At 38.1% G+C, this 27,109-nt stretch overlaps 1 protein-coding gene across 2 annotated transcripts; it reads left to right on the top strand.

Annotated features, from left to right (window-relative positions):
- olfm2a (olfactomedin 2a) lies at positions 1–26,155 on the top strand (the record flags this gene model as incomplete). Of its 2 annotated transcripts, none has more annotated exons than XM_079253633.1 (6): positions 1–144; positions 13,701–13,850; positions 19,404–19,559; positions 21,127–21,346; positions 22,071–22,177; positions 25,481–26,155. In XM_079253633.1, the coding sequence occupies 6 exons, from the start codon at positions 1–3 to the stop codon at positions 26,153–26,155; spliced, it is 1,452 nt and encodes a 483-aa protein (XP_079109759.1). The 2 variants fall into 2 exon arrangements, with proteins under 2 accessions (XP_079109759.1, XP_079109760.1); XM_079253634.1 differs by having other exon boundaries at positions 1–138.
- Between the last annotated feature and the right edge of the window lie 954 nt (positions 26,156–27,109).

A 27,109-nucleotide genomic window follows, 5' to 3' on the forward strand; every position in this document is an offset into this window, starting at 1 on the left:
ATGAGCGTTCCCATGCTTAAGATTGGGGCAGTCCTCAGCACCATGGCCATGGTGACCAACTGGATGTCTCAGACTCTGCCCTCTCTGGTGGGGCTCAATGGGACCACTATCTCCAGAGGGGGTACTTCAGAGAGGATTGTAAGCGTAAGTATGACCAACTGGAATCTGCTTTGTTTCCAAGTGTTCTTGGATTGTTTTTATTCTAGTATGTTTGGATTAATGAAATAATGACAGAAAGAACGATACAGATGAACAAGAGGGACACAGCAGCATGACAAACAAAGTGAAGAAATGGAACAAATGAGGTGTATTGTGCTAGTATGTTTAACAGAGGCATTTCAAAGGAAAGAGTGCATATGAAAGTGGGACTCCATGAATCTGTCTCAAAGGTTACACCATCAAAAAAAGAGACATGATGGAGCTAGATATGCATGTGAGAGCAATGTTTCAACCAGGCATGAATGATGCACAAGCACAATGATGCTGAAATATAGTGGTGTAGTTGTGAGGGATGGCACTTGGACATCAGTGGTAAACTGTAATTTATTTTTGCCAGAGTGATGGTGATGAGAAGTAGAGAACAATCCTGAATGATGTTCAGTCTGATCATATCTGTCAGTCACCTCCAGGGTGAGAAGACTGGTGTTCATATTTAGGGGTGATGGAGATTACAGTTTTACAGTCTTCACTCTACTCTCCCTTCCCTCCTTTGTTTGTTGTAAAATCTTCCTTTTTTTTTTTTTTTTTTTGTTTTTTTCATTTTGCTGATGAAAGAAACCATACATATAGAAACTTCTCTTGGAAAAATCAGTAAGATATTAAGATCTAAATGGTTTAATCTGCAGGTACTGAGTATTTTATCCTGAATCATGAGCATTTTTCAAAGTATCTCAATGCTTAAGCAATTCCCCCGCTCTATTGAAATGACAGAAATCAAATATCCCAAGAGGTGTATGACCATCTGGATAAGTGTTTATGCATGAATTCGTGTACATTTGTGTGCAAGCATTTGTGTGTGTTCAGATATACTCCCATGCTGTCAAGGCATTTTGTCCCAGGGGCAAAGGTCCGACAATTTGATCAGGAGTTTTTGTAATTTATCTCATCCTACCGTTTTTATGTCTCTTTGATATAACTAAAATGTATCAAGCTGTCTGATTTAAAGATTAAGACATCCTGCTGTTATCTTTGTGAAAATGTCAATGCTTGACACATTCTGTCTTATCTTGTCAAGCTGTCCCAGCAGGATTTTTTTGGGGGGGTGCAACAATAAAATGAAATTATCTTTAGACTAAACTTCATGAGCATATAAAACACTGTGTGCTCTGGCCAAAATAATTATTCTTTTTTCTGCCCTATGTTTGGAATCCCAAGGAGACTAAAGCATTGTTATGTTTCATGTCTTTATACTCACTAAAAGCTCGATTCTTTACTGGTAACTTTATCATTTGCATTTCAAAAGACTTAATACAATAAATTATCACACATCGCTGTTACTGCATAATGTTCTTTGAGGAAATTTTCATGCGCATCCAGTTGTGGGAAAAATGATCCTACTGAAGTTCCTTTCATCAAAGTTTCATTAAAAGTGATGAGCCAGTTTGATGTTGCTGGGAATTATTGCATTATAGCAGACTGTTGTGATGGAAAATGGTTTCGATTAGAGACAGGAATAATCCCCCCTCATAAACAATGACAGCAAATAAAACTTTAATGTAAAACCTCGCCTCAAAGTCCCATCACAATTAATGAGACATTTGCCTGTGATGATCTAAGAAGCAGCCATGACTCACAAACTGTTTAGAGCTCTAATCAAAGACAATCTAGCTATGGTCTTGTGGCACTCTTGTGCTTGCATGCCAGTGGCTGATGCATGGCTGTTCCCTACCCTGGCACCCATGCATACAGCCCTCCATTCTCTGCCAGCTCAGAGCTATTTTCAAAGTCTGCTTCGCTTGCTCACTGTGCCCATCTTCTAACCAGCTGATCCAAGAACACATGAGTGAGTTTATATGTGCCTTAACAAAGGCAATGAGCACAACATGGCCTGGATGCTTGTACACATCTGGATAGTGCAAAAGCATGTTTCTTGATGAGCAGAAGGAACACTTTAGATGGAGCTTGTGTTACTATAAAGGATTGTCACGCAAATATAAGCTTTGTTAACCTGCCATGCAGCACAAAAAAGAAATCTTATTTGAGGTCAGTTTGTAAAAGTATTTAGGTAACAATTATCAACAGTGTTTTTAAATCAGCTTTGGTGGAAAAAATGATTAAGAAAGAAAAAAATAAATAAATGGAGTGATAGTAGACCTGGCCCTTATTTTGCTGTTATTTACAGAGTTTTAGGTTGTAAGTTGTACATCTTCAGTCTAGATGCTACTATTAAATGCTTTTTGATGATTTACTGAAAGTTTCGCAGCTGGTTTCCAAGCACTTTTTATTTAAACGCTAACTTAGTGAATTATTTATTGTGGGAAATATAGCTTAGAAAGAAGGAAATCTTTTAGCCAAGCCAACAATTTTGCATCCAAGTACTGAAATAATTGTCAAAAGTTACTGCTCACATAAAATGTTCAGTTGTTACAAGCCTGGGAAAGATTATGAAGTCACAATTCCATCAGGGACACATAGGAACTCCCAAATAACACGGGGAAACTCAACCTATTACCAAAACACATGGATACACACAACTCAGCAAAGGTTTGAACCAGCAGCTCTAACTATGAGACAATGACGGACCACAACACAACCATGTAACAAGCCTAACTGAGAACAGTGAGGACATATTCTTGAAAATGGAGAAAACATGTCCTCCTAGGTTGTTTCATCAAATAAATGATCAGAAAACAGATGACAAAATATAGTACATCTGAAATATTTTAAAGCATTTTATACTATGACTTGTGACAAATTTTTGCTGTTCCACATGATGAAATGTAACTGCCACCACCTACAGACAACTCAGAAGCACGTTTCTAATGTCCAGCCATGATAATTGTAACATGGGTGTCTGTGGTCGCACTGTTCCACTTTCTGGCTGCTACTGCAGTGACAAGGAAATTAGGCTTAAGTTGTTTTTTGTGTTTCTCATACCAGTTTCACTGTGACGTTCAGGTGGATTCCAAAAATGAGAGTTTTCCCCTTTGAAATGTACTTTATTTGTTGTTTTTATAATAAGAACATTGCATGAATTGCGAAGTCACATTGCACACCCAAAAACAAGGCTTCCCTCGAAAGTAATGCGTTACATCACTATATTACTTTTTTGGGTAACAAAGTAAAGTATCATTACAGTAAACGTAAAATATCAGTAACAAAATTACTTCACTATTTTGTAAGAATGTTACTTTTCTTGCCTTACCCAAGCCATGTTTGCCTGTGTACAATTCTGATCTGTTTAAGTAGTGTGTGCATGTGCTGCCTGTGTTTATGTCCTTGACTGGGCACGTTGCCATAGAAATCGATTTAAGTGAGTTAACTGCTCATGTGAAGGAAGGAAAGAGTGAAATGAAAATGGGAATGCACATGGACTTTCAGCCGGGTGCGATATTATCATTCTGTTTAGTTTATTGCTTTAAAAGACAAAAATACAATTTGAAATCCCCAAAATGTGTAGGCAACCAGTGCCTGTCAACTAGAGCCAAGTCAATGAGCAACCAAATTACCAGGTTCTTAGTTTCTCCTGCAGTCCCCCCTCCCTCAGCTACACGTAACCACCTCACTTACTGGCCTATTGTTCTTCAGATCAGGTCATCAGCCAAATTTCCAAAGAGGAGACAGTCAACACAGGCTTTTGACTCTGTACCTCACAGAAATGTGTTGAAATCTGTAGAGATTAAACTATTTTTGTGAGCAATCTTTATTAAGTAATCATTAGATGCAATTCATACAAGAACAGCAAAGCTTGTTATTTTGACTTTTTTAAACGATAAATTAATTTTCAATAACTTTGAAAAATAAAGTAATAAAGCCTTGGTAAAGTAATAAAGACTTTTTCTAAAACTATATACATTTTCATAAAAACAAGTTCTAATATTTATAAAGAACAGAGGAAACATGACATTTTTTTCCTAATTTCAGCCACAGGTGCTCATTTTAACCACACAGGATTTTGTGCTGGTCTATTTTTAGAGTCTCATTGTTATGGATCCGATCAAGTGAAACTTTGCTGTAAAAAGCTGTGTGCAGAGATGGATCCATGCTGGAAATATTCTCGCTGCAACCACAAAGCTCATACATGCAGGGTAATAATATGTTATAATGTCGTGACTATTTAGAAGTCCCAGCCACAGCAGATCAGTTCTCTTACCTCACATTCTGCAGGTGATCATGGGCACTACTGCTGCCTTCACTTTCCAGGCTTTCCCCAGCTCCTCCTTGAACCCTTGGTATTTCTCCACTTTCTATTGTTTCTGTAGCCAGGTAATAAATTACTAATATAATCTCTCACTTTGGCACAGGAAGTCCCTTTTGACTGTTTAGAGATGTTTCAGTGACAATTGTGTTTTGTAATGTTGTGGTTTTTTTCTACTGCAGTTTGTATTATTTGATTGATTACTTGTGACAAAAAGGTAGGTCAAACATGTAGTAAATCTTTGCCATCAGATGGTGATGTCACAGGAGTTGACATCTTTTCGGCCAACACTTGATAAAAGGAAATGCCGGCCCTTTTTCCTATTTGATGCCAGACTTAGCTGGAAATTCACAGAGGTTGCTAATTAAGGAACCATTTTCTGGTGATTGGAGTTTAATTTCTACAGAAAAGGTAAAAATATGCAGCTCTTACTGGTTCCATGCTATCTAAGATGTCTTCTGCCTGTATCTTAATGTGATTGTTTATTAAAGCCTGCATGTGATCTGGTTTGGAGACTGCCATGTCCTCTGGTGAATGACAAAAACTGATTTCCATTGCATGACATTTTATGTTTTATGAATTTTATGTTTAACATTTGTTAAACAGTTTATAGGCTTGTGATGAACTGTAAGTACTTGATATTTTAGTGTGTATTTTTGTGTCAATGTCCACGGTCTACAACTGTATTTCCTTAAATTTTTTCTATCACTATTACTTATTTTCCAAGTCCCTTGCTAGAACTGGGTACAGTTACCTCATCGAACTGTCAGAGACAATAAGCTGCTGCTCAGTCATGACGCCAAAGCTTGGAGTCTGTGTTTGGCAGTTTCCAGAGCCTCAGGGACATCTGGCTAAACTGGTATCCATGTGTGGTTGTACCCTGACAAATGACTAACTTCCCTTTGCGTTGCCTTTATTTTTACTTCCATCTCCCCCTCCATGGTGCCTCCTCCTTGCTTTCCATATTGATGCCATGTCAGCCAAGCATCTCCGGGATCGCTGTTGCTGTACTGTATATCAGCTCACCGATGGTTGCAGTAGGGATTGTTCATATTGCCGCAATCAACATCAACTAGAAGACTTTCTTGTGGTACTTCACTTATTCTTGCCAGCATCAGGGTTGACAGGCTCTTATCTTTGCCTTGATCTTACCTTTCAGGCCAGTTACTCTCTCATTTATCTTTTTACAAACAAAAACTAATGAAGTGTACCAGTAGCTTGTGTTCGTGTGTTAATTTAAGAAATAATAACCTTTTTCCTTACATGATTTGTCAACCATTTACAAGTCACTGAATAATATTTTGAATCTATTATTTTGCAAAAATTTCTGACAATATTCTTTTCTCACAATTCTGACCCCAGAATGACAGAAATATTGTCCAAAAAGTGACCCTTGCTTGAGATAAAGTGCCTGCAGAAAATCTATTGCAGTAGGGAAAAAAGAAAAAAGAAACTTGCTTTATCGTAATATTCATGCCTATTGATTGTGTCAGTATGTTCAGCAGACAGAAATAAAATCAGATTGCTGCAGAATTATAATTCCTTATTTAAATAACTACAAAAGTAATCTGTATGTCTGTTGTGAATGAATCTTAGTCATGTGGTGATTGTATTCCCGTAATGCTGCCATGAGAGGCAAGACAGCAGGATATCTGTGCCGTATGTGTGGTAATACGCCTTTTGATCTTTAAAAAAAAACTTGAAAAGACAGAAAGCTATGAGGTAAGAGGGTGACTTAAATATGCTCAACATGAAAAAGGGGCAAGGATAAAAATAATGGGATGTTACTAAAAGTCGTGGCTCTGACTTGATTGGGGTCACCCAGCATCTGCCAGGATGTGGAACAGTGAACTTTGTAACACCTGCCATGCAGTGCCATAAACCAGATTGTTAAGATTGATCCCCAGCCAAGGATTAAAGCTTGAACACTGCTGCAGATTTTTATTTGTGCACTTTGCTTTTATGTTTATTGGCATGCTTTCAACATTTTATTTTGGTTCACGCTCTGACAGGTATGCCCTTATACCGGACCAATGAGGATCCATGTGCAAAGTCAGAATCTCAGTGAAAGCTGTCTAAGAATTATAAACGGTTTTCATATGTTAACTGATTATGTCATTTCTTGAACAAAGGAAACTCAGGCATTAGGCATTTGATGTAGTAACTTGCCATTATGACAACATAATCCCACCCTGCTTAATTTGGCCACAAAGCATTTAAAAGCTATTTAATTATCAGTTCACACAATTCTGCAGCCCATATTTGCATCAGTGAAAAACTGACTGTGTTTTAACAGTTTATGCAGTGTTTTCTCACACAAGCCCTAACACTCTCTCTCCTCCCTGTTCTGCTCAGCAGCAGATGAGATAAAGCCGTCGTGTTCACATGTAACAGCAGAGTGGATGCCAAATGCTTTTTACCTTGCATGGTGCTTGCAGCCTGCTCCAGAAAGCATCAAGTTATAACTGCTCATTTAAAAATTGCTTAACATTTATTTTATTTTATTTTATTTTATTTTATTTTATTTTATTTTATTTTATTTTATTTTATTTTATTTTATTTTATTTTATTTTATTTTATTTTATTTCATCAGGTGTGGCCTGGTGAGGAACACAACAGGTGAGGATGGAGAGAGAGAAGGAAGCTGTGGATAGGGGTGACAGCCATAGCCGTGATGGAGTGGGGCAGAATGAAAGACAGCAGGAAGTAAAGAGGAGGGTGTGTGTATGTGTGTGTCTGTGTGTGGGGGGTTGGGGTGGGCGATGATGAGTTTATGAGTTATATTATTGACTGGCAACCATGCTGTGCTGATTGTGGTAATCGGTTTTCCCTGGAAGCAGAGGAAACTAGGGTCTCACTGGAACTCTTCATTGAGTTTATTTCAGAAGCCAGCAGCTGGCTTGTGCATTGGGGATTGACTGATGTTCATTCAAAGAGTGTGGGTGTGTATTTGCATGTTTATTTATATGTAGTCATTACAGCAATAGCCAGAAAATTTGATAAATGAGATCCGATTGTTCTGCCATAATATAGATTGAACAGAGTTCTGTGCCGCAAAAAGGGTTGAATCTGCTTCGCTGCCAACAAGCACTGAGAAATGAATGCTTCTCAATTTTTCTGAGAGGAAAATACACGGAGGCTATAGAAGATGAATAAAGAAAGCTGGCCATGAAGGAAAGAAATGAAGAAAGCATCTGATTACATACTTCAGTTAGTAGTTTGTTCAGTTTTATCTTGACTCTGACTGTCCTGTTGAGACCTCCTTCCCAATCAGCCTTTCTATATATAAAACTTAATCTCAATCCTCTTGTTCATAGATTGTCCCTCCTCTGCAGTCTCTCAGATATAATGCATTCTTGTGTCATGGTCAGCTCTTCTCCATATCTCAGAGCTTGTGCATGCTTATGCCATTTGCACCTTCTGCCTGCTGCTTATGAAAGTTATAATAGACTTCCCGTCATGCTCATAAAGTAAAGAGCTGCAGATTTATGATCTCATTTTATACCAGCTTTGCAGCAGTCAGCTCCAGGGTCAGTCTACTGAAACGTCAGAGGAAGTCTATATTGCAAGTTGACAGTGATACCTACGGCTCAGATGTCTAATTGGATTATCCCTCTAACCTTTACTAACCACTGACAAAACAAGGATCCTGGGTTTGTTTCTGAAAATCCTTCTCAGGTGATGTCGCATAGTGGTGAGAGTCAGTTTTCATAATCCCCCCTCGAATATTTACACATAGGTTTTATACATACTCTAAGTTATTGACTGTGTGGAACTGGATTTTTTTCTGCAGCATACAGGAAACAAAAGAAAAGCTGGCATCTGTTCTAAATCTCACTCAGCTCAAATTCACCCTTGGTTGCCATTAAGCGCTGGAGCTGGGCAACATTTGAATTTGGCTAAATGAAATTAGAGCCACTTCTCTAGTCTCTGTCAGCTTTTTTTTTTTTTTTTAAAACCACAACTGATCCGATTCTGCCTATGAATATGTCAGTAACTTCTCCTTTTTTTTTAGTTTTCTCTGGGGAACATGGGAGCCTTTCATACACACAGGCTGTCAAATGTGAAACCTAAAAGGGAACCCCTAAAGGGACAAACCAGAAATCCTTAAGAAAAATTGTAATTTCAGCTTGCAAGCCAAATAGATTTTTTATTTTTCTATTTCTCAGCACTTTTCTGTTGTTTTCATCACTGCTGTCTTCTTTAATGGACTTTGGAAAGCAGCTATAAGACAGCCTCAAATCCAGCACTCAGAAATTCTATGTCATCCCTCACATCTGATAGATGGATTTCTGGGACAGTGAACTAAACGCCTCCTCTCTGCTAAAATTTTTGTCTGTGTCTTGGATGGAAATAATTGCCCTCAAAGCTGATGACGTCATGGTCATCAGAAAATACATGATAATGACACCATAAGTTATATTTGCTATGTTATTACCATTTAACGCACAGTTTGGAATAAGTTAGCAAGCATTATTCACGACTGTTCATGCTGCATATATTGAACACTATTCTGATCAACGTCATATATTGGAGATTTCGTTTTTGCATCATCAGATGGGTTCCAGATAATTTGTATTTGTACATTAAGCGATCATTTAGTTATGGGATTTGATATAAAGATCTGCTTGCAGTAAGCGACAAACCATAAAAGGACAGGGTATATTTGCATTTAAGAATTACTTCCACCATTCCCCCCTGCTTTCTAACTGCCACTATGATGAGAATGGGAAAGTTGGAGCAGAATGGATAGGTGGGTGGTAATGAAATTGGAACTGATTCAAATAAGCTCTTAATTTCAACCCAGCATTTATGAAACATTAATGAAGAGTGGATAAGATGTGTTGCTGTGAAGATAGCTGGGCAGAAGCAGGAAGAGCACATCATGACTTTAAATGAACTAGCAAGCAAGAAACATACAACAAGGAAGCTGGCATGCTTCCAGTTATTACTATGTTGATGTTTTTTAAGTTGTAAACTGTAGCATAGGTCTCAAAAGAAAGGCCAGTGACACAAACTGTGGTGCTCTTTGAAGCTGATAGGCATATAAAAAATTGATGCACACCATTGATGCATCCATTCACTCGGTTCCTTTTAACCACAAAGGAATATCTGGTGTAGGCAGACAACCCCCACATGTATGGGTATATGATTTTACTGAAGGATGCATACATGAGTAACATCAGCGGTTTCTGCGGCTTGTGTGACTAACCTCAGCCTGTTAACACAGCAGGTTACCATCTGCAATGAGGATACATTGTGCTGTTGTGCTTCAAAATCCACTAACTTATAGAAATCAGTATTAAAGCATCGATTTGTAAAAACATTACAAGTATTATAGTTGTGTTCGAAACATACATTAAAAGCTTCTGGAATTTTCAAAGAAATCCCCTTGGTTATTGATCAGTAGTGTTGCTGCATTTTTAATTCATGACAATATGCATGCATAATTGAGCACAAAAACAGCAACAGTACATGGAAGTCACTTACATTATGGCTGCTATTCGTGCATGTATACATCTGACATGTATACATTACATGTCTACTACAGGCATGAAGGAAAAAAGACTAAACAGATGTGAACACACTTAACCTTAATTCAGTAAATTTATGGAGGCTCTGTATTTACGGATGGCATTTTATCCTTCTCTCATTCTCATCTTAAACAATCATAGTTGTTTAAATAACTATAGCCCTTCCATCCATCCATTCAAGTTTTCTGCCACTCATCCGAAATTGCAGGGAAGCCTAGACTTCCCTTTCCTCTGCTCCATTTGCCAGCTTGTCCTGGGGATCCCAAGACATTCCCCGACCAGTCGAGAGATGTATTCCATGCAATGTGTCCTGGGTCTCCTCCCAGAGGGATGTGCCTGGAACACAGGGAGGCATCCTAAGTTGATGCCCGAGCCACCTCATCTGGCTCCTCTCGATGTGGAGGAGCAGCAGCTACTCTGAGCCACTCCTGGATGACCGTGCTTCTCACCCTAATCCATAAAGGAAAAGCCTGGCCATCCTGTGGATGAAAGAAATTTCATCCAATTGTATTCGCAGTCTTGTACTTCTGGTCACTACCCACACCTCGAGACCATAGGTGAGGGTAGGAACACAGATAAACCGGTAGATCGAGGCCCAGCTCTTCCTTCACCACAACAGACCACTGCAGTAAAATCCACCTGTTGACCACATGTTCCATCCTTCCCTCATGCTTTAACTCCTCCACTTGGGACAGGGCCTCATTTCTGTCTTCACCTTTTTCCTGCTGAGGATCAAAAGTATATATAGGTTATATTATTCATAACTTACATTCCATCTGTAAGCTGTGTAAAATACCAAAAAGGTAAACTATTAGGTAACATGGCACATTCTTCTGCCATCAAGAATTGCAAAGATCTCTATGGTTACAGCATGCACATTTAATACTTATGCATTGTAATTCTCATTATATCATATGAATAAAACAAATAACAACCTAGAGATGCATAACCATTCCGCAATTTATTATCATAGATTGCTGTAATACCACTAAATGCTCGACTAGTGGACAGGTTTGTGTTTTTCCTTTTTTTGTAACACTGGGCTGAATACACTTAAAGGGACAAGGAAAAAGCACTGCTGCGCTGCACTGTCTCGCCACAAGGAAAAACTTGGGGTTCAAATATTTTCCCTGGAACATATTGGCAAAGGGCATATCAATTCATTTTATTTCTTATGCATAGATATAAATTAAGTTTATGCTGTTAGTGCTTGTCAGGTTTGGAACATGGGAAAGTGTGCTTCACCTTGCAAAATATGGGTTGCATTCTGTTACTACACCATTATTTTAATAAAAGCAAGACATAGCATTTGCTCTTGTTTAGTTTCATGTTTATCTAAACCCACTTCTTTCTCTGTTAAAGATACACAGATGTCTGAAATATTTTGCAGCACATTTAAAGAAATGTGTTCAGTGTTATAGTCTGCATACTGAGTTTAATCATAAACTCAAAAAGGATTTTATGATAGACATTCTGGATAATTTAATTACAATTCATCCAAGACAGGCCGTGGATTTCACAGTTTCTCAGTTTTTAAGACTTTGAACCCAACAAATATATAAAAGCATATTCATTTGCTACAGAGAATCTGACCTCTGGAGAATGAGTAAGATGCATGTAGAGAATCATGCACAATGAAAAAAGTTCCCCCTCTACTCCCCAGGCACCAGCAGTTAAAACAAAAAAAGTATCAGTAACAACTGGAAGAAATAGGAAGAGATTCTGTTTTGAGAGACTGCGTCTCATCTTGTCTAAACTTCAGCTCTGCTGTAGACCCCTGTTGTTCCTTCACCTAACATATTTCTGCTGTGTGATTGTCTCTTAGGAGGGACAATAATGACAAGAAGGATTCTGACTGACAAAAACAAAAGTTGTTGTAAGACTACGCAATGACTCACAAATATGCATCAACAATAAGAAACACTGGGATGAGATTTTAGCCTTTGTGCCAAAAGTGATGATTTATTTTCATAAACAGCCGACAGTCACTCTAAAATATCACTAATGCATGTATATACCACTGCATGATTAGAATATTACTACTTACTAAGTTTAATTACATTTTAAAGCATTTATTTGAAATGCCACAAGTCTATTTAATATGTATTGGATATAATGAAAGTGATAAAATATGTGCATTTCTGTATTCCTCTTGCTATTGTTCTCGTAGGTGTATATATATATATATATATATATATATAGAGAGAGAGAGAGAGAGAGAGATAGATAGATAGATAGATAGATAGATAGATAGATAGATAGATAGATAGATAGATAGATAGATAGATAGATAGATAGATAGATTTAGATATATGTGGATATATAGATAGATATGGATATATCTATATATCTATATATCTATATAGATATATCTATATAGATATATAGATATAGATATAGATATAGATATAGATATAGATATTGAAGGTTGACTACTGAGAGGATGAAGGAGGAAAAAGGAAAGATGGTGAGAGTAAGAGTGAAAAGAAAGGAAAGAGTGGGTGGAGTGCGGTAGAGTTCCCCAGAATTGGCAGGAGTTACAAGATGTGACAGAGAACTCACTGGCTTGCAGGGTGGTTGCTACTTTACACTCGAATCACACAGCCCCCCTGTCCCCAAGATATTTTAATCTGATCCCCAAACCTGATGAGACGAGAACACAGCTCAACGCTCCCCAAAGGAAAATAGGGGTGAGGCACGGAACAACTGTGGGCTTTTATCAGCTTTTTCTTTTCTTCCACTAATTCAAATGGGTCTTTAATTTCATCAATAAAATGGTTGTCTCTTCTCTCATTACGTTTTGCTTCATTTGTGATGGTGTAACAATGTTCAGTGTGAATGAATGATCAACACGTCCAAGTTTAGAGTAAGCTGCATACTTCATGTGAGCGTTTGCTTGCAAGCATGCAGCACTACAGCTGATTGGATTAGTCAGAGAGAGACATCTATCCTTTTAGCCTCAACCCTCTTCCACTGGTGAGGGGCTGCATTATCGATCCTGAACAGCTCCGTTTCCTCTCTCTGTCCAAACTTATTAAATGCTAAGCTTTCATGCTGCCAGGCCTAAACCATCTGTCTTTTTTTTTTCTTGTTTTCTAATCCTCCCCTTTTCTTCCATTTGTCCTGTCCTTCCACCAGCTCCCATCTCTAACACAGTTGTGTGATTGTATTTTCTATCCTATTGTGTAAATTCTGCCAACATGGTTCTCTTATCTCAATCTATACCTATTTCTGTTTTTTTCCCCTGTCCTTTATCTTCTGCATAACTGCTTTAGCCCCAATCTTTTCCCTCTCTTGTCTTAACTGTAGCAAGCATCACCTCTGTCACTCTCACTTCACTTTCACTCTGTTGCTCTCCAGGTAATGTTAAAATGACACTACAAGGGACTTTGAGTTCATGGGAGGTATCAGTTGCCACTTTATTTTGTTTCCTTTTTTTCCTGTGGAGGTTATTTTTGACCTGTTTTTCAAAATGAAAATGTTCACTGGTTCTTACAGTGACATATGGATGAAATATCCTTTGCAGCAAATAAACACATCTAATCACAATATGGAATTAATCAAAGAGTCTTTTTTTTTTTTTTTCCTGAGAACATTTTCTACAACCCTTTATTGAGTAAATTCATTATCTTGGAAAAGTTTTGTAAGGATGAAAATTTTCTGGACATGTGCTGATGTGAGCTAACAGATGAAATATATTGTGTTTATATTTTGAAAAGCCTGCTTGGTGGCAGCATTGCTAAACAGCCACCAAGTGAAACAACCGTTTTCTGTGCTTGGTGTTAATACTCGTCTCTGTTTTTCTGCAGGCTCTTTACCCTAGTCCAGAAGAAGGCTGGCAGATCTACAGCTCAGCACAGGACGCAGATGGAAAGTGTATCTGTACCGTGGTTGCACCAGCCCAGAACATGTGTAACCGAGACCCACGCAGCAGGCAGCTCCGCCAGCTCATGGAGAAGGTGACAGCTGTCAATAGCACACTCATTCTGAGACTTGACTGTTACCCACACAGACCCACAAACGGCCACACACTGTGTCTGACACCGTCTGACACACACATTTGCTTTGCCCCATAACTGAATAGTCGTGTAGATGAGCATAATACCATTTGCAAGTTTCTGAAGTTTTTGAGAATTTCTGAAACTAAAATAATTGACTGACTCTGAAACAGAAATTACTTCCAAATTTATCCATGAAATTGGATCAAATGAGCCTTAGTTTTTAATGTTCTCTATAAAACAATGAACTCATTAGATGAACATTAGGAAAATTGTTTTTTACAAATAAAAATATGGATGGAATATCCTTTGCAGCGATACTTATAGATGGCAGCAGACAGTCAGACACGTCAAGGCTCACTGTGCTTTCATTCTGTGCAATGGGTTATCTAATTCCTGTTTCTGTGTCCTTATCATGTAAGATCATGTATCTTATCATGTAAGATAAAGAAAAACATGTGATACATGTCATACATGATGTACTGTTTCCAGAAAAAAAAAATCAATATATTATTTGTATGCAGCGGAGGGTTATTGACCTACAGGGCACTATATGCAAATTTAATATCCTGCTTGTTTCTTGCTCCTTCTCGGGCAGATAAATCCAAGGTTAGAGAGTAGGTTGGAAAGGATCTCTATTCACAAGCTACAACAACAGTAGCTTGTTGACTCTCCAGATCTGTAGCCAATACACATACACCTTTTCATTTGTTCCACGCTATCTTTAGACATTAAAAAATAGGAGCTTGAGAAACTGTCTTTAATAGCTCAGCAGTGTTTGATGGGTCATGATTAACCGCATTTTTATCTCTACACCGCCATCAAGCAGAGTTACTGTTGGATGATCAAAATCAGTATTAGTGAAAGAGTAAGTTTACAAAGCAGGAGAAAGGAGGGAATACAAACAGGAAGGACAGAAGGGAAAGCGCTGACACTGATGTGGTCCAGTGAGGAAATGTGGAGGTAAACCGATATGCAAAATAAGCACTAAGGCCCTGATAGCTTTACAAGACACTTAACTTCACATATTGTATTCACACTATTTGAAGTTTCAGGCAGTAGATGCTTATACAAACAAAAATTTTACACACACTTTACAAAAACCATATTCCAACAAAGAAAAAAGCCTGTTTTGGCCCAGAAACAATCTTAATAAATCATTGCAACAACACAGTGCTTTATTCATATTTTTCCCAGTTTTTTTGTGTATGCTCGAAAAATAATAGATAAGGGAAGTGTTTCCAGTTTTACAGAATAAAAATGTCCACATGGAGAATTGGTGGAATAGTAGTATAGTAACAAAGCACAAAAACTGTGATGTTAGAAACGCATACAACTTCTGATTTGATGAGGACTGTAATATATATCTCCTGTATGTGTTGTTTCAAACATGTTATTATTATTAATGAACAGAAAAATCACTCTCACTAGATTACTTATCTTCATCCTCAGAGGCAAATTTTCAAAAAGTTAACAGAAATAAATATATATTATTGAAATTTTCCAATATATGATTTATTCACTGCACTGTAATTGATTGCTGTGTGAGTGCCTATGATAATATGTGTCCTCTGCACACAGTCCATTCTTGCTCATGTGTAATGCTTAATGAGAACACCTGGGGTCAGCGCTGTTTGACCTGCACACAAGTAAAAGCCAAAAGTCAAAAGACGACAAGAGTCTCTTTGTATGTGCACATAATGGATCACTGCCCATCAAGACATTCTCATTTGAGTATGTGGAAGACTTATTTAAGTGATGTGGATCCACAAAAGCACTCCTTTGCATAGAAAGTCAAGGGTAACAATGTCAAAACTGCCCTCTGTTCAGTGAATACAAAGTAGCTTCATTCAAAGCATTTATTTTGGTCTCCAGAAAGTAAAAAAAAACATTTAAAAAAAAAAAAATTCAATATTAAGCGGAGCTGAATTTAAAGGGTGGCTGTGAAAGACGCTTCAACAGACTTCTGAATATTATACCACCCTTTGGCCTCTCTGACTGACTGACTGACTGACTGACTGAGTTAAGATTAGATAAAATGAAAAACTGCGTGTTGGCCATACAGAGGAAAAAAGCCACACTTGATGTTAAATGAGTCATCACATTGGAAATGAAGCAGATACACATACAACTGACTTGAAATGTGGAACGGTGAGGAAAGAAATGAATAAGAACCCTTGGTGACACAGCTCTTGTTTGGATTCAAGGCCACTGCAATGTTTCATCCTTGAACATTTTTTTCCCCTCATAAATGTACTGCAGTAAATACACGTTGAAATGGAAGAGGAGAATATTTTGTTATCAAGTATTTAATGACCAGTTCATGGTGCTTGTGGGAGACAAGCTGGGTGTAGAAAGCTGTGGGCTGGACATGAGCTAATTGAGTGGGTTGTCAGGGTGTAGGCAAGTGCAGCATTTGGTGGAGAAAAGACCGTCAAACTGTGATATTTGAAAGTTGGGTTTGTTTAGCTTTTTTTTCTGTGCCTGGAGTTTTGATGGAACATGTTTTGTATAAATAGTCATCTGTTCACGTGGGCAGTTGGGCATATGCACATGAGCCTCCTATATGCACGACTGCCATGTAACATTTGTTGATGTTTCTAGGATTTCTGGACAGTTTGGTGCAATGTGCAGAAGCTGAGGGGGTGTGTGAAGCAGTAGGTTGGTTATGCAGCAAGAGAGTGGGCAGTCAAAGTATGAATAAGCTCCGCATTAAGCAAACATTAAACACGTGCAAAACTTAATCCTCAGAGAAATGAGATTCAATAAACACCTACCTAGCAGCATTTTCACTCCTTCGTGAGGTTCATTATATTTAATTTTATTCATGCTATAGATTGTATAAATCGAAGTAATTGTACTGGGTCCCTGTTATCTTTGACAACTATGCAATATTGATACACTAAAAGTGTAAAAATAAAAACTAGTAAGTAATTCTATAGAAATGTACTTTTAATGTCCTTGGGGAACAAGACAACAGATATCCTGAATTCATGATAACAACTGAAAGTGTGGGCTGCACAGCAGACTTCGAGATACAAAATCTGGATTCACATCTTATCTGTTGTCATTTTGCCTTTTCTCAGGTTTTGCCCTTGTAGTTTGACTTCCTAACAAAGTCCAAATGCATGCAACGTAGGAAATCTGTAATTATTCTGGTTGTTTCCAGTGTATATATTGCTGTACCAGAACATGGAGATTTATTGTTAGGGGTTCAGCATTGTTATTTTAAAGTTACTGACAAGAACGTGCAAAAGTGTATCATTTTTTTTAGGTACAGTGCTTATTCTGTAGTACACCTGGACCAACAAACGAAATGCTCATTTTGAGAGTCATTTCTGCATCTTAATTTGTTTGTCTGAATGTCTCCATGTTTCTCCATGTGTCCAAGATCATTTAATTTCCAAGAAAGAAAAAAACTTCTTTTAAAAGAATATTTCAAGTTTATTTATATATATTTATATATATTATATATATATATATATATATATATATATATATATATATATATATATATATATATATATATATATATATATATATATATATATATAATTCCAAACAATGTGGTGTTTCCAAATTTCAGTCAATAAAACATCTAAAGTTTGGACCTGCTCACATAGTACATTCATTCATTCATACATTATCCCAACCGCTTAGTCCAATTAAGGGTCACCGGGAAGCTGTAGCCCATCCCAGCAGTCAGAAAGCAGGGTACACCCTGGACAGCTCACCAGTCCATTGCAGGGCTATATAGAACAAATAATTATCAAAGTTATGACACAATTACTCTTGGTTGAATTCAAAAGAATACTGTTAATATCAAAGTATGTTTATTAACTGTGTTATAATCTCAGAAAACCTTTTTTTTTTTTTCTTTAACTAACTGAGATTGAAAAATGTTTGACTGCCATCCACTTGTCAGGAAGGGAGAGATGCAGAAGATGCAATTGTCCTCTATAATTTATGCAACCAGGTAGAAAAGCTCAAGCCAAGCCCCAACTTACAGATTTTTCATCAACTTTCAACATGATGCAGCTGTTTTAACGGATAGGTTGCTCCGTGTTAAATTGCCTGATCAGCTTTAATTATGGATTCAGTTTTCTTGAATGACAGAGATATATGGGTCCTTCAGCCCATTCTGCTTATTGTTCACATATAAGGGTACAAGGGATCTTGGGGGTGCAATTTAGCCAGATGGATTGCTGAGCAATTTCCAATAAGGTCACAATGACTTACTTTCTTAATGTGGTACATCTCGGGAATCATATGTAAAAAATTTTATGTTATTCGTTTCTTTGTGCAACTGAGACACACCCAATGAGTGCAGTGTATAGGTTGCTAAGGAAAGGGTAGAAATGATGTGAACGGAGAGGTTATTATGAAGAAGCAGCACCAAAGAGTTCCTCACCAATAAAATGAAATTCCATTTCTGTCAGTTTCGTCATCCTCTGTCGCTTTTATCAATCTTTCATCAAGTCTCTTAAGTTTTGCTTTTTTCCATCCGCTAGTTTCACAGTCACAAAGTAAAATACAGCTGCTGCAGGAATAGCATTGCTAAAACCTGTTAGAAGATGATTGATGTTTAACAAAGACATTTGGGTTTTCTTTGCTATCCAATAAAATGTCTAGAAAACCAAATGTACATTGAGGCATCACATGATTGTAGTTTCTTACTTTTTGCTTTGAAATCTTGCTGCTTTTCCAAGCTGTTATTCCCTTTGCAGTGCAATTCCTTTTATCATTTTCTCCATACTAATACAGCCTATTAACTGTTTATTCTTAGGAATGTTCTGCATTTTTGTTTACAAGCTGCTCCACACAAATATGGATGTGAATTGATGTTGGATCAATCAAGTTATTTCTACAGTGGTTGAATTTTAAGGTTATATTTTGGTACCCTGAGTGCTGCTGCAGATCACTTAACCAGGGCTTCTTTTGCTGATCCCTCTGTGTACAAAGCAGAAAATAAGAGACACACAACAACCTGCACGATTGCCTTTTAGTGCAACATGAAGACACATTCCAATTTAAAAAATTTGTGTGGGTATCAAAAAAGAAAATCATATGAATTGAAATATAGCCACGCAGGAACTACAATGCCTTGAATCCAATCATCTTTTTTTTCTTTTTCCTGTAGCTGGTTATCTCTGGGGAGCTGCAACTAATTGCAGCTGGCAGTTAAGTGTAAAGTGAAGGACAAACACCAGGAGTAACAAACACACCTCCAAGTGAGGGCACTGAGTTTTATGTTTGGAAAAAAAAAAAACATGGAAGAGCGAGAAATGTATGAAGCTTGAACATCTTGTGATCCATAACAAAAACCACTCAGTGATTAAGAATGGTGAGAATCAGGCTTTTCCAGTTGACGGATCTACAATAACAAGCATGGAAAGGAAACTTGCATTTGTTCTTAAATAATATGACTAGACACTATAAATATAAACTAAAATCTTTAAGATTTAATATTAGAATTAACAATGAATTGCTGTGTGTTGTTTTTCCATGTGACAGGTGCAGAACATTAGCCAGTCAATGGAGGTGCTGGACCTGCGGACCTACAGAGATCTACAATATGTAAGGAACACAGAGAGCATAATGAAAGTGGTGGATGGAAAGCTGAAGGTGGTCTCTGAAAATCCCCGCAGCCTCAATCCAAAGGGCTTTCAGGTAATTGGTTGTGTGTCACCTTCTGCACACTAGAGCGTATATACTAATTGTCAAGCGCATGCAGATACTGCTGATGTGAAATTGATTGCCAAATGTTGCCAGATGTAATGCAATCTCGTTGGGTCTTCACAGACAATAAACCTTGTATGGCTTTTGATAAACTGCCTTATAAACATTGATGCATAAACTCAATTGCAATACTATATCTGAGTTATTGGGTCATGTACCAAGGTAGGCTAATCTAAGTGGATTCACATACTCCTGAATTATTAAAGACCAAGAAGTTTATTTAAATTCTAGTTTACTTTCTGCACTCTGCTTCTTCTAGGACTCTATATACTTAACATTCTGGCATCTGCGTTGAGATAACAGGTGCATACGTATATTCACATTTATCTCTGCCTTATCTTTGTAGCAGCAAAGGCTTAGCTGCCATTATCAGTGAGCCTTTTTGTCTTCCTGTCGGTAGGCTGTCTCGCCAAGGCTTCCTTAACATTTCTCACACTCATGCAGATATTAGATGGGCCATAAAATAGTTTGATTAAAAGATGCCCTGATAAATGCTAAGTGTGCTTTGCCACAGGGCTCATGTTCCAGCGATGAGACAAGCTTGAATGGCCATGTTTTGCTTTCAGTGTTTTATGGAACTCAATGCAGTTAAGGAAATGAAGACGTCTTTGAAATTAGTCAATTCCCCAGTAAAGCTTCAGAAGATCAGACTGTGCAGTGGAGTGTATTATATCGCTGCCTTTATCGAAGTGCACATCTAACATTTTATTCTTATTTTTCAAAACAGAGAAGCAGAATTTGACCAGAGCAGGTTCCCCTGATGTATGTGCAGAGCTTAAAGTTGCCAATGGCAGAGTGTGGGAGATTAACGAGAGAGAATTTTCACAGCTTGAAAAAGTGAAAATTAGATTTATGATGTGGCGCCATGGGGCTGAGAGCTGCTCCATCACCAGATTTACGATAAATCCTAACAAGGAGGAAACAGCCCCTCCTGTGGCGGCCTTTATTGATACACCTATTTCTCTACTGAGCCATTCAGTGTTGCTCCCATGCTGCTTCATATTCTACATACAGACACATTGTTCTTTTCCTCTCATCATTAGTCATTTCATTTAGGATCAAATTCAAGCATCTTTGACATATGACAGGGAAAGGAGCACAAGAGTATCCACTAGTTTATTTCACACAATGATTTTTTAATGAAAATGAATCCAAGAAAATGTTTTATTTTAGTTTAAAAGGAAAAGAAAATATTGCACGGCATAACAGGGAATTTAAAAGAAAATCTAGCACATTAATATTAGGAAACTAAAATATAATTGTTATGAAAAAATGTAATTAATTTTCCATAAATTCACCCGTTCGTAAATACACTCACGAAATTTCATCAAATAAATGAAAAAAGTTCTTGACTTAGTTCGCAGCTAAAGGTGAAATGACAAGATCAACCATTGTGGAACCTGCTTTAATGACTTGCTCTAGCAACCTCATCTTCCATCCTCATTATTCACCATTCTTCTTCTTCACCATGTTTCCTCCTCTAACATATCAATCGTAGGAGCTAAAAGAGAAGATGAGCCAGGTGCTCCCCCTGCTGCCAGTGCTGGAACAGTACAAGGCTGATGCCAAGATGATCCTGCGTCTTCGGGAGGAGGTGAGGAATCTATCGCTGGTTCTTATGGCCATCCAAGAGGAGATGGGAGCTTATGACTATGAGGAGCTGCGCCAGAGAGTTCTGCTACTGGAGACCAGGCTTCACTCCTGCATGCAGAAATTAGGTATGAAATATGATGGAATTAGTGCTGTTTAAAGTTAAGACTATTTTTTTTTTTTTTTTAATCAAATGTTATTACAGCAGTTCAGCAATTAAATGTGGGGAAAGAAAAGAGGAAGAAATTGTAAACTGTAAATTGTATAAACAAAAGTACGGAAGCAGGATAAGCACGTATTTTTCAGGAGGGTGTATACGCTACTTTTTACTAGTCATTCATTTATGCTGCCTACAGTTTAAGCTTTGAGCAAATGAAACGTGATTACAATTCACAATATTCCTTGCTCAAGTATTAAATATAAAAAATCAAATACCAATAAATATAAAGACTGAACTGAAGAGTTTGGTATATAATATGTGCATGTTGTGTATGAATTTTCATTAAAAACAAACAAGAAAAGCTACACTGATCATTTCCAATTTTGCATTTTAATGCTGATATCTGTTGATAATATTGGACATCTCTAAAGAAAACCTTTATCATTAAATGTAATAATCAGTACATGAGCATAGAAAGTAGCAGAGAAGCAGACACACTGCAGCTGGCACAAAGCAAATGCGGCAGGATATTATCTAGTTTTATGGCAACTACTTTTGAAAGTAAGTAGTAAAACTGCTCAAGTTTCAAAATGTAAAAGTGGTTGCAGAAAACAATTTTTTTTTTTTTTTAAACTGGCAGAGCACTTTATATGCAGTCTATCATATATTCTCTTCTGCTTCTTTGTCCGCAGGCTGTGGAAAGCTCACTGGTGTCAGTAATCCCATTACAGTACGTGCATCGGGGTCAAGGTTCGGCTCGTGGATGACAGATACCATGATACCAAGCTCAGACAACAGAGTGAGTCTTTCGATCTTTCCCAGTTCACTTTAAAGCTCAAGAAGCATAGAAGATAAACAAAGTCGACTGAATTCTATCAGCTGCTCAATGAAAAAGAATATCCCTCACAACACTGCTGTCATGGCACGTCAGTGACTGATTGACTGCTTTGTCTGAGTAGGACTTCTGAGCTCTAGAAGAGGAAAGATACTGACAGAATTGGGAATGCAAAGCTGAGTCACTGATGGATTGCATCTCTCTTCCTCCTCCCTGTCTTACAAACTCCAGCTGATTAATTACTTCATCATCAGAGGAGACTTGAATGGGTTGTTTGGTCTAAAGTTGGGTTTTTTTTTATTAATCACCAGGGTAATTACCAAGAGTGTTCAAGTTGCTCTGGACTCGGCATTGAAATGCAAAATTAGAATGGATCAGTATCACTTTTCTTTGTGAGATTGTTGGGCATCTAAAGCCCTCAGGTTCCCCAACATTTGCTCTCTCACCACGACTATTCAAAAAGATCATTTTCACTTTAGAACCATCAGTTCTTGCTGTTACTAACAGCAGCCTGTCCTCAGGTCTGGTTCCTAAAGATTTTAAACATGCTATAGTCCAACCATTGCTCAAAAAACAGAGGCTTGATCCTAATCTTCTGTGTAATTTCCAACCAATTCCCTAGCTTCCTTTTATTTGGAAAATCTTAGAGAGGATTGTTTATGCACAGATAAAAGCATTTTTAGAAATGAATAATGTTTTTGAGGTTTTTCAGTTTGGTTTTAAGTCTCTTCATAGGACAGAGTCAGCTTTGCTAAGGATTTTTAATGATTTTTTTTACTTGCTACAGATCCTGGTGACCATGTGATCCTGGTTTTATTGGATCTGATTGGAGCCTTTGATACAGTGGATCACACCATTTTGATGACACGTCTAGAGCATTGTGTTGGCATTCATGGTACTGACCTGGAATGGTTCATGTCCTATCTGTCTGAGAGGACCTTTTCTGTTAAACTGGGCCATATTAAGTCATCCTCTGCTCCTTTGTCATGTGGGGTCCCACAGGGATCCATTCTGGGGCCTCTGCTTTTTTCATTATACCTCCTTCCCCTTGGGTCAGTCATTGGGAAGCACAATTGTGCTTTCCATCTCTATGCTGACAGTCAGGTTTAAGTACCCCTTTATATGGGCTGTTATTCCCTACAAAAACTTTTAGAGTGTCTTAAAGAGGTCAAAGCCTGGATGGTCTTGAATTTTCTTCATTTTAATGAGCAGAAGACAGAAGTTTTGGTTTTCAGTCCTAGTGCTAGTTGGTCCTCCCCTGCTGATTTGGGCCCTCTTGCACAATATGGCAAACCTGTCACAAATCTGGGTGTAAAACTGGACAGTGATTTTAATCTAGACAGGTAAATCAGTGCAGTGGTTAAATCTAGCTTTTTCCAGCTGAGGCAACTGGCAAAGGCTAAACATATTCTGTCGTGGTAGGATATTGAAACAGTAATTCACGCTTTTAATTAATGCAATTGTCTTTACTGTGGCGTCATACAAAAATGTTTTTCCCGTCTGCAGTTGGTACAAAAAGCTGCAGCACGTCTGCTGATGGGAACACGTAAGACAGAGCACATTTATCCTGTTTTAGCCACACTGCACTGGCTGCCTGTTCTTTTTAGGATTCATTTTAAAATCCTTTTATTTTTTTTTAAGTCTTTAAATGACCTTGCCCCATCTTACCTCACTGAGCTGCTACATTTGTACTCCCCTTCCCGGGTCCTCCGGTCAGCAGATCAGCTGTTCCTGAAGGTCCCGAGAACGCGGAGGAAGCTCAGAAGGGACAGGGCCTTTTCTGTGGAAGTCTTTGCCACTGCAAGTCAGACAGGCTTCGTCACTGTCCAGTTTTAAATCCCTTTTTAAGACCCAGCTATTTTCACTGGCATTTTACTCTAAATGAGTTTGCTTTTATTGCTTTTATTGTTTTTACTTGTTTCAGTGTTTTATATTTTATGGTTTTATATTTCATTGTTTTATTGTTTTATGTTTTAATATGTTAATTAATATTAATATTTAGCACTTTGCTCACCAGTAGCTGTTATGAATAAAGTTGGCTTGGCTTGGCTTGGCTTGGCTTGGCTTGGCTTGACTTGACTAGTAATGGCTTTGGATGATTGGATGTCATGTGAGTATGTAAGGCTAGAAAATATAGTAAGAACTCGAAGGAAAAAGACTCAAGGGAGAACAGTAGGGCCATGAGAAGGAGGTGGAAGTGGGGAAAGAGGGAATATTGGGGGAAAATGAAAGCTAATGAAGTTTAAGAGGAGATATGAGTTTGGCCTTTCTTCTGACAACAATAAATCATGACAGCTAAATAGCTGTTGCAAACAGAAAAGGTCAGTTTCTGTGTGGCTGAATGTACTGATCTTTGTTTTTAATCACCTGACTTGCTGAGATCAAGTTTGACTCTTTCTGTCATTTTCTGACATCAAGATCTGAATCAATTATTACAATAATAATTGAGAATGATTACTGAACAAATAATATAGAATTTTAGTATGTATGGAAAAAAAAACACTTATTGCTCCAGAATCTGCAGCATCCATGATTTAGTTTCTGCACAAGTCCACCTAAGCCCATCCTCTCCCCTCACTGCAGTGCCTAATCTTACATCTCAAAAGGAGCCAAGTACAGGACAAACAAGAAAGACTAAGGAGAGAGAATCAGACAGAAAATTGCATCTTAGCAGAGTTCTCATTGAGATGTTGAGGACAAAATAAATATCTAATCCAACAGTTTAACTGAATCAATTAAAAGCTGAACTGTGCTTCAGTAGGAGCGCTGAGGAAATGAGATGGGAGAGGCAGCCAGTGAGGCACGATGTCAGTGAGATCCGCTGAGAGTGCTTGAGGAAAAAGATAGAGTTGCTAAATGGATTGATTTTCTGTAAATGTGAACTGGAAAGGGCAAGGAGCACAAGCAGTGGTTGCCTGCAAAGCACAGGCAACATCTTCACCCACATGCAAGAGATCAATAGTTCTGCACACACATCTATGTATGCACAACTGCATGAAGGCACATAATTCTATTTAAATAAATAAATTCACCATGCAAACACACATACACACAGGCACACATCAATTTTACTTTACTCCGGGGATTGCTGCTGACAGTAATAAAGCATCATCACAAAGGGCATTTGTGTAGAGACGTGTTTCAGGTGCAATGCATCAATAATCTTCTGTAAGATCTTTTCATTAGCTGCTTCAGGTTGACCTCGCTTTTCAGTTCTATTTATCTTTTGTTTTTTTGTCTGTTTTCTGTTTGTTTTTTATTTTACAGGTGTGGTCCATGGATGGTTACTTCAAGGGGCGCCGTGTCCTGGAATACCGTACAATGAATGATTTCATCAAGGGACAGAATTTTGTGCAACACTTGCTGCCACACCCTTGGGCTGGCACTGGTCATGTGGTCTACAACGGCTCGCTGTACTACAACAAGTACCAGAGCAACATTATCATTAAGTACCACTTCCGTTCTCGAAGTGTGCTGGTGCAGCGCAGTCTGAGCGGGGCTGGCTATAACAACACCTTTCCCTACTCCTGGGGAGGCTCCTCTGACATCGACCTGATGGCAGATGAGAATGGCCTTTGGGCTGTCTACACCACCATCCCCAATGCTGGGAACATTGTCATCAGCCGGCTGGAGCCTCAGAGTTTGGAGGTGCTGCAGACCTGGGACACTGGCTTTCCTAAGCGCAGTGCTGGAGAGTCTTTTATGATTTGTGGCACACTGTATGTCACCAACTCCCACCTCGCTGGTGCTAAGATCTACTTTGCTTACTACACCAACACATCAAGCTATGAGTACACAGACATCCCCTTCCACAATCAGTACTCCCACATCTCCATGATGGACTATAACCCCAGGGAGAGGGTCCTGTACACCTGGAACAACGGACACCAGGTGCTTTACAATGTCACACTCTTTCAGGTTATTAAGACTTCTGGGGACTGAGGCCCAAAGAACTGGCCAACTCAAATAATGCTGTGATCATTGTTCAAGAGGGACAAAGGAGCTGGGTGGAGGTTGGTACATGTAATGGGAGGGGGCTGGGGTTGGGAACATCAATATATGGGGATAGTCTTGGATTTTTTTAAAAAAATTTCAGTCTTCATAGACTTTATATCTTTACTGACAGTAGTCGGTAAAGATATAAAGACTGAGAGCTTCTCTTTTTGTTTATGTGATGAGTAAGCATGGTTCTTTTTATTTGTGATGACAAATAAACATCCTCTTTACCATTTATGATGTTGTATTTTCATTGTTGTTCTGAGGGAAAACTAGGCTTGAATGGCACAGATAGATGGGTTTCTTTTGTAGCCTTTTTTTAATACTATTTCTTTGATTTCTTTAATAAACAGAATACATATGCGGGCATTTATTCTTTGTAGACCATGATACAGAAATATGGATAAATGCATGTGTGGTGGATCAGAAATGTATTTTTCAGCCTATTATCTAAAATCCCTAAAAGCGGAAAATCCCTAAATGGTAATCCTGAAATTATTAGTTATCGCAGATGTGGTGAGTGGTTTTTACTTCTTCAGCCAAATCATAAAATGAAGAGGTGACAGCATGTGAATACTGACAATCTCTTGAGCCGCATTACACCATATCTTTTTGAAACAGCCAATCCATCTGAAGAAGCCAGGGCTGAGGCTTCTGTGCATTCTGGGTAATAAAACTGCATACTTATAATGGACACAGTGTTAAATCCAACAGCAACATCCACCACTTCCATTTCATTTTATTTTACCATGGTGAATTGAAAGTAAAAGCAAAGTCTCTGATAAAAGGTGCACGTGGTGTGGCCAAAGGTTGAAAAGAACACGACGACGAAGATGCAAAATGCAAGAGGTGTTTGCAGCTGATCAAAGTTAGTTGCAGTTGTTTGTCAAATTCCAATCT

This window comes from Telmatherina bonti (assembly GCF_933228915.1).
Source record: "Telmatherina bonti genome assembly, chromosome: 14".
In the NCBI taxonomy this organism is placed as follows: Eukaryota; Metazoa; Chordata; class Actinopteri; order Atheriniformes; family Telmatherinidae; genus Telmatherina; species Telmatherina bonti.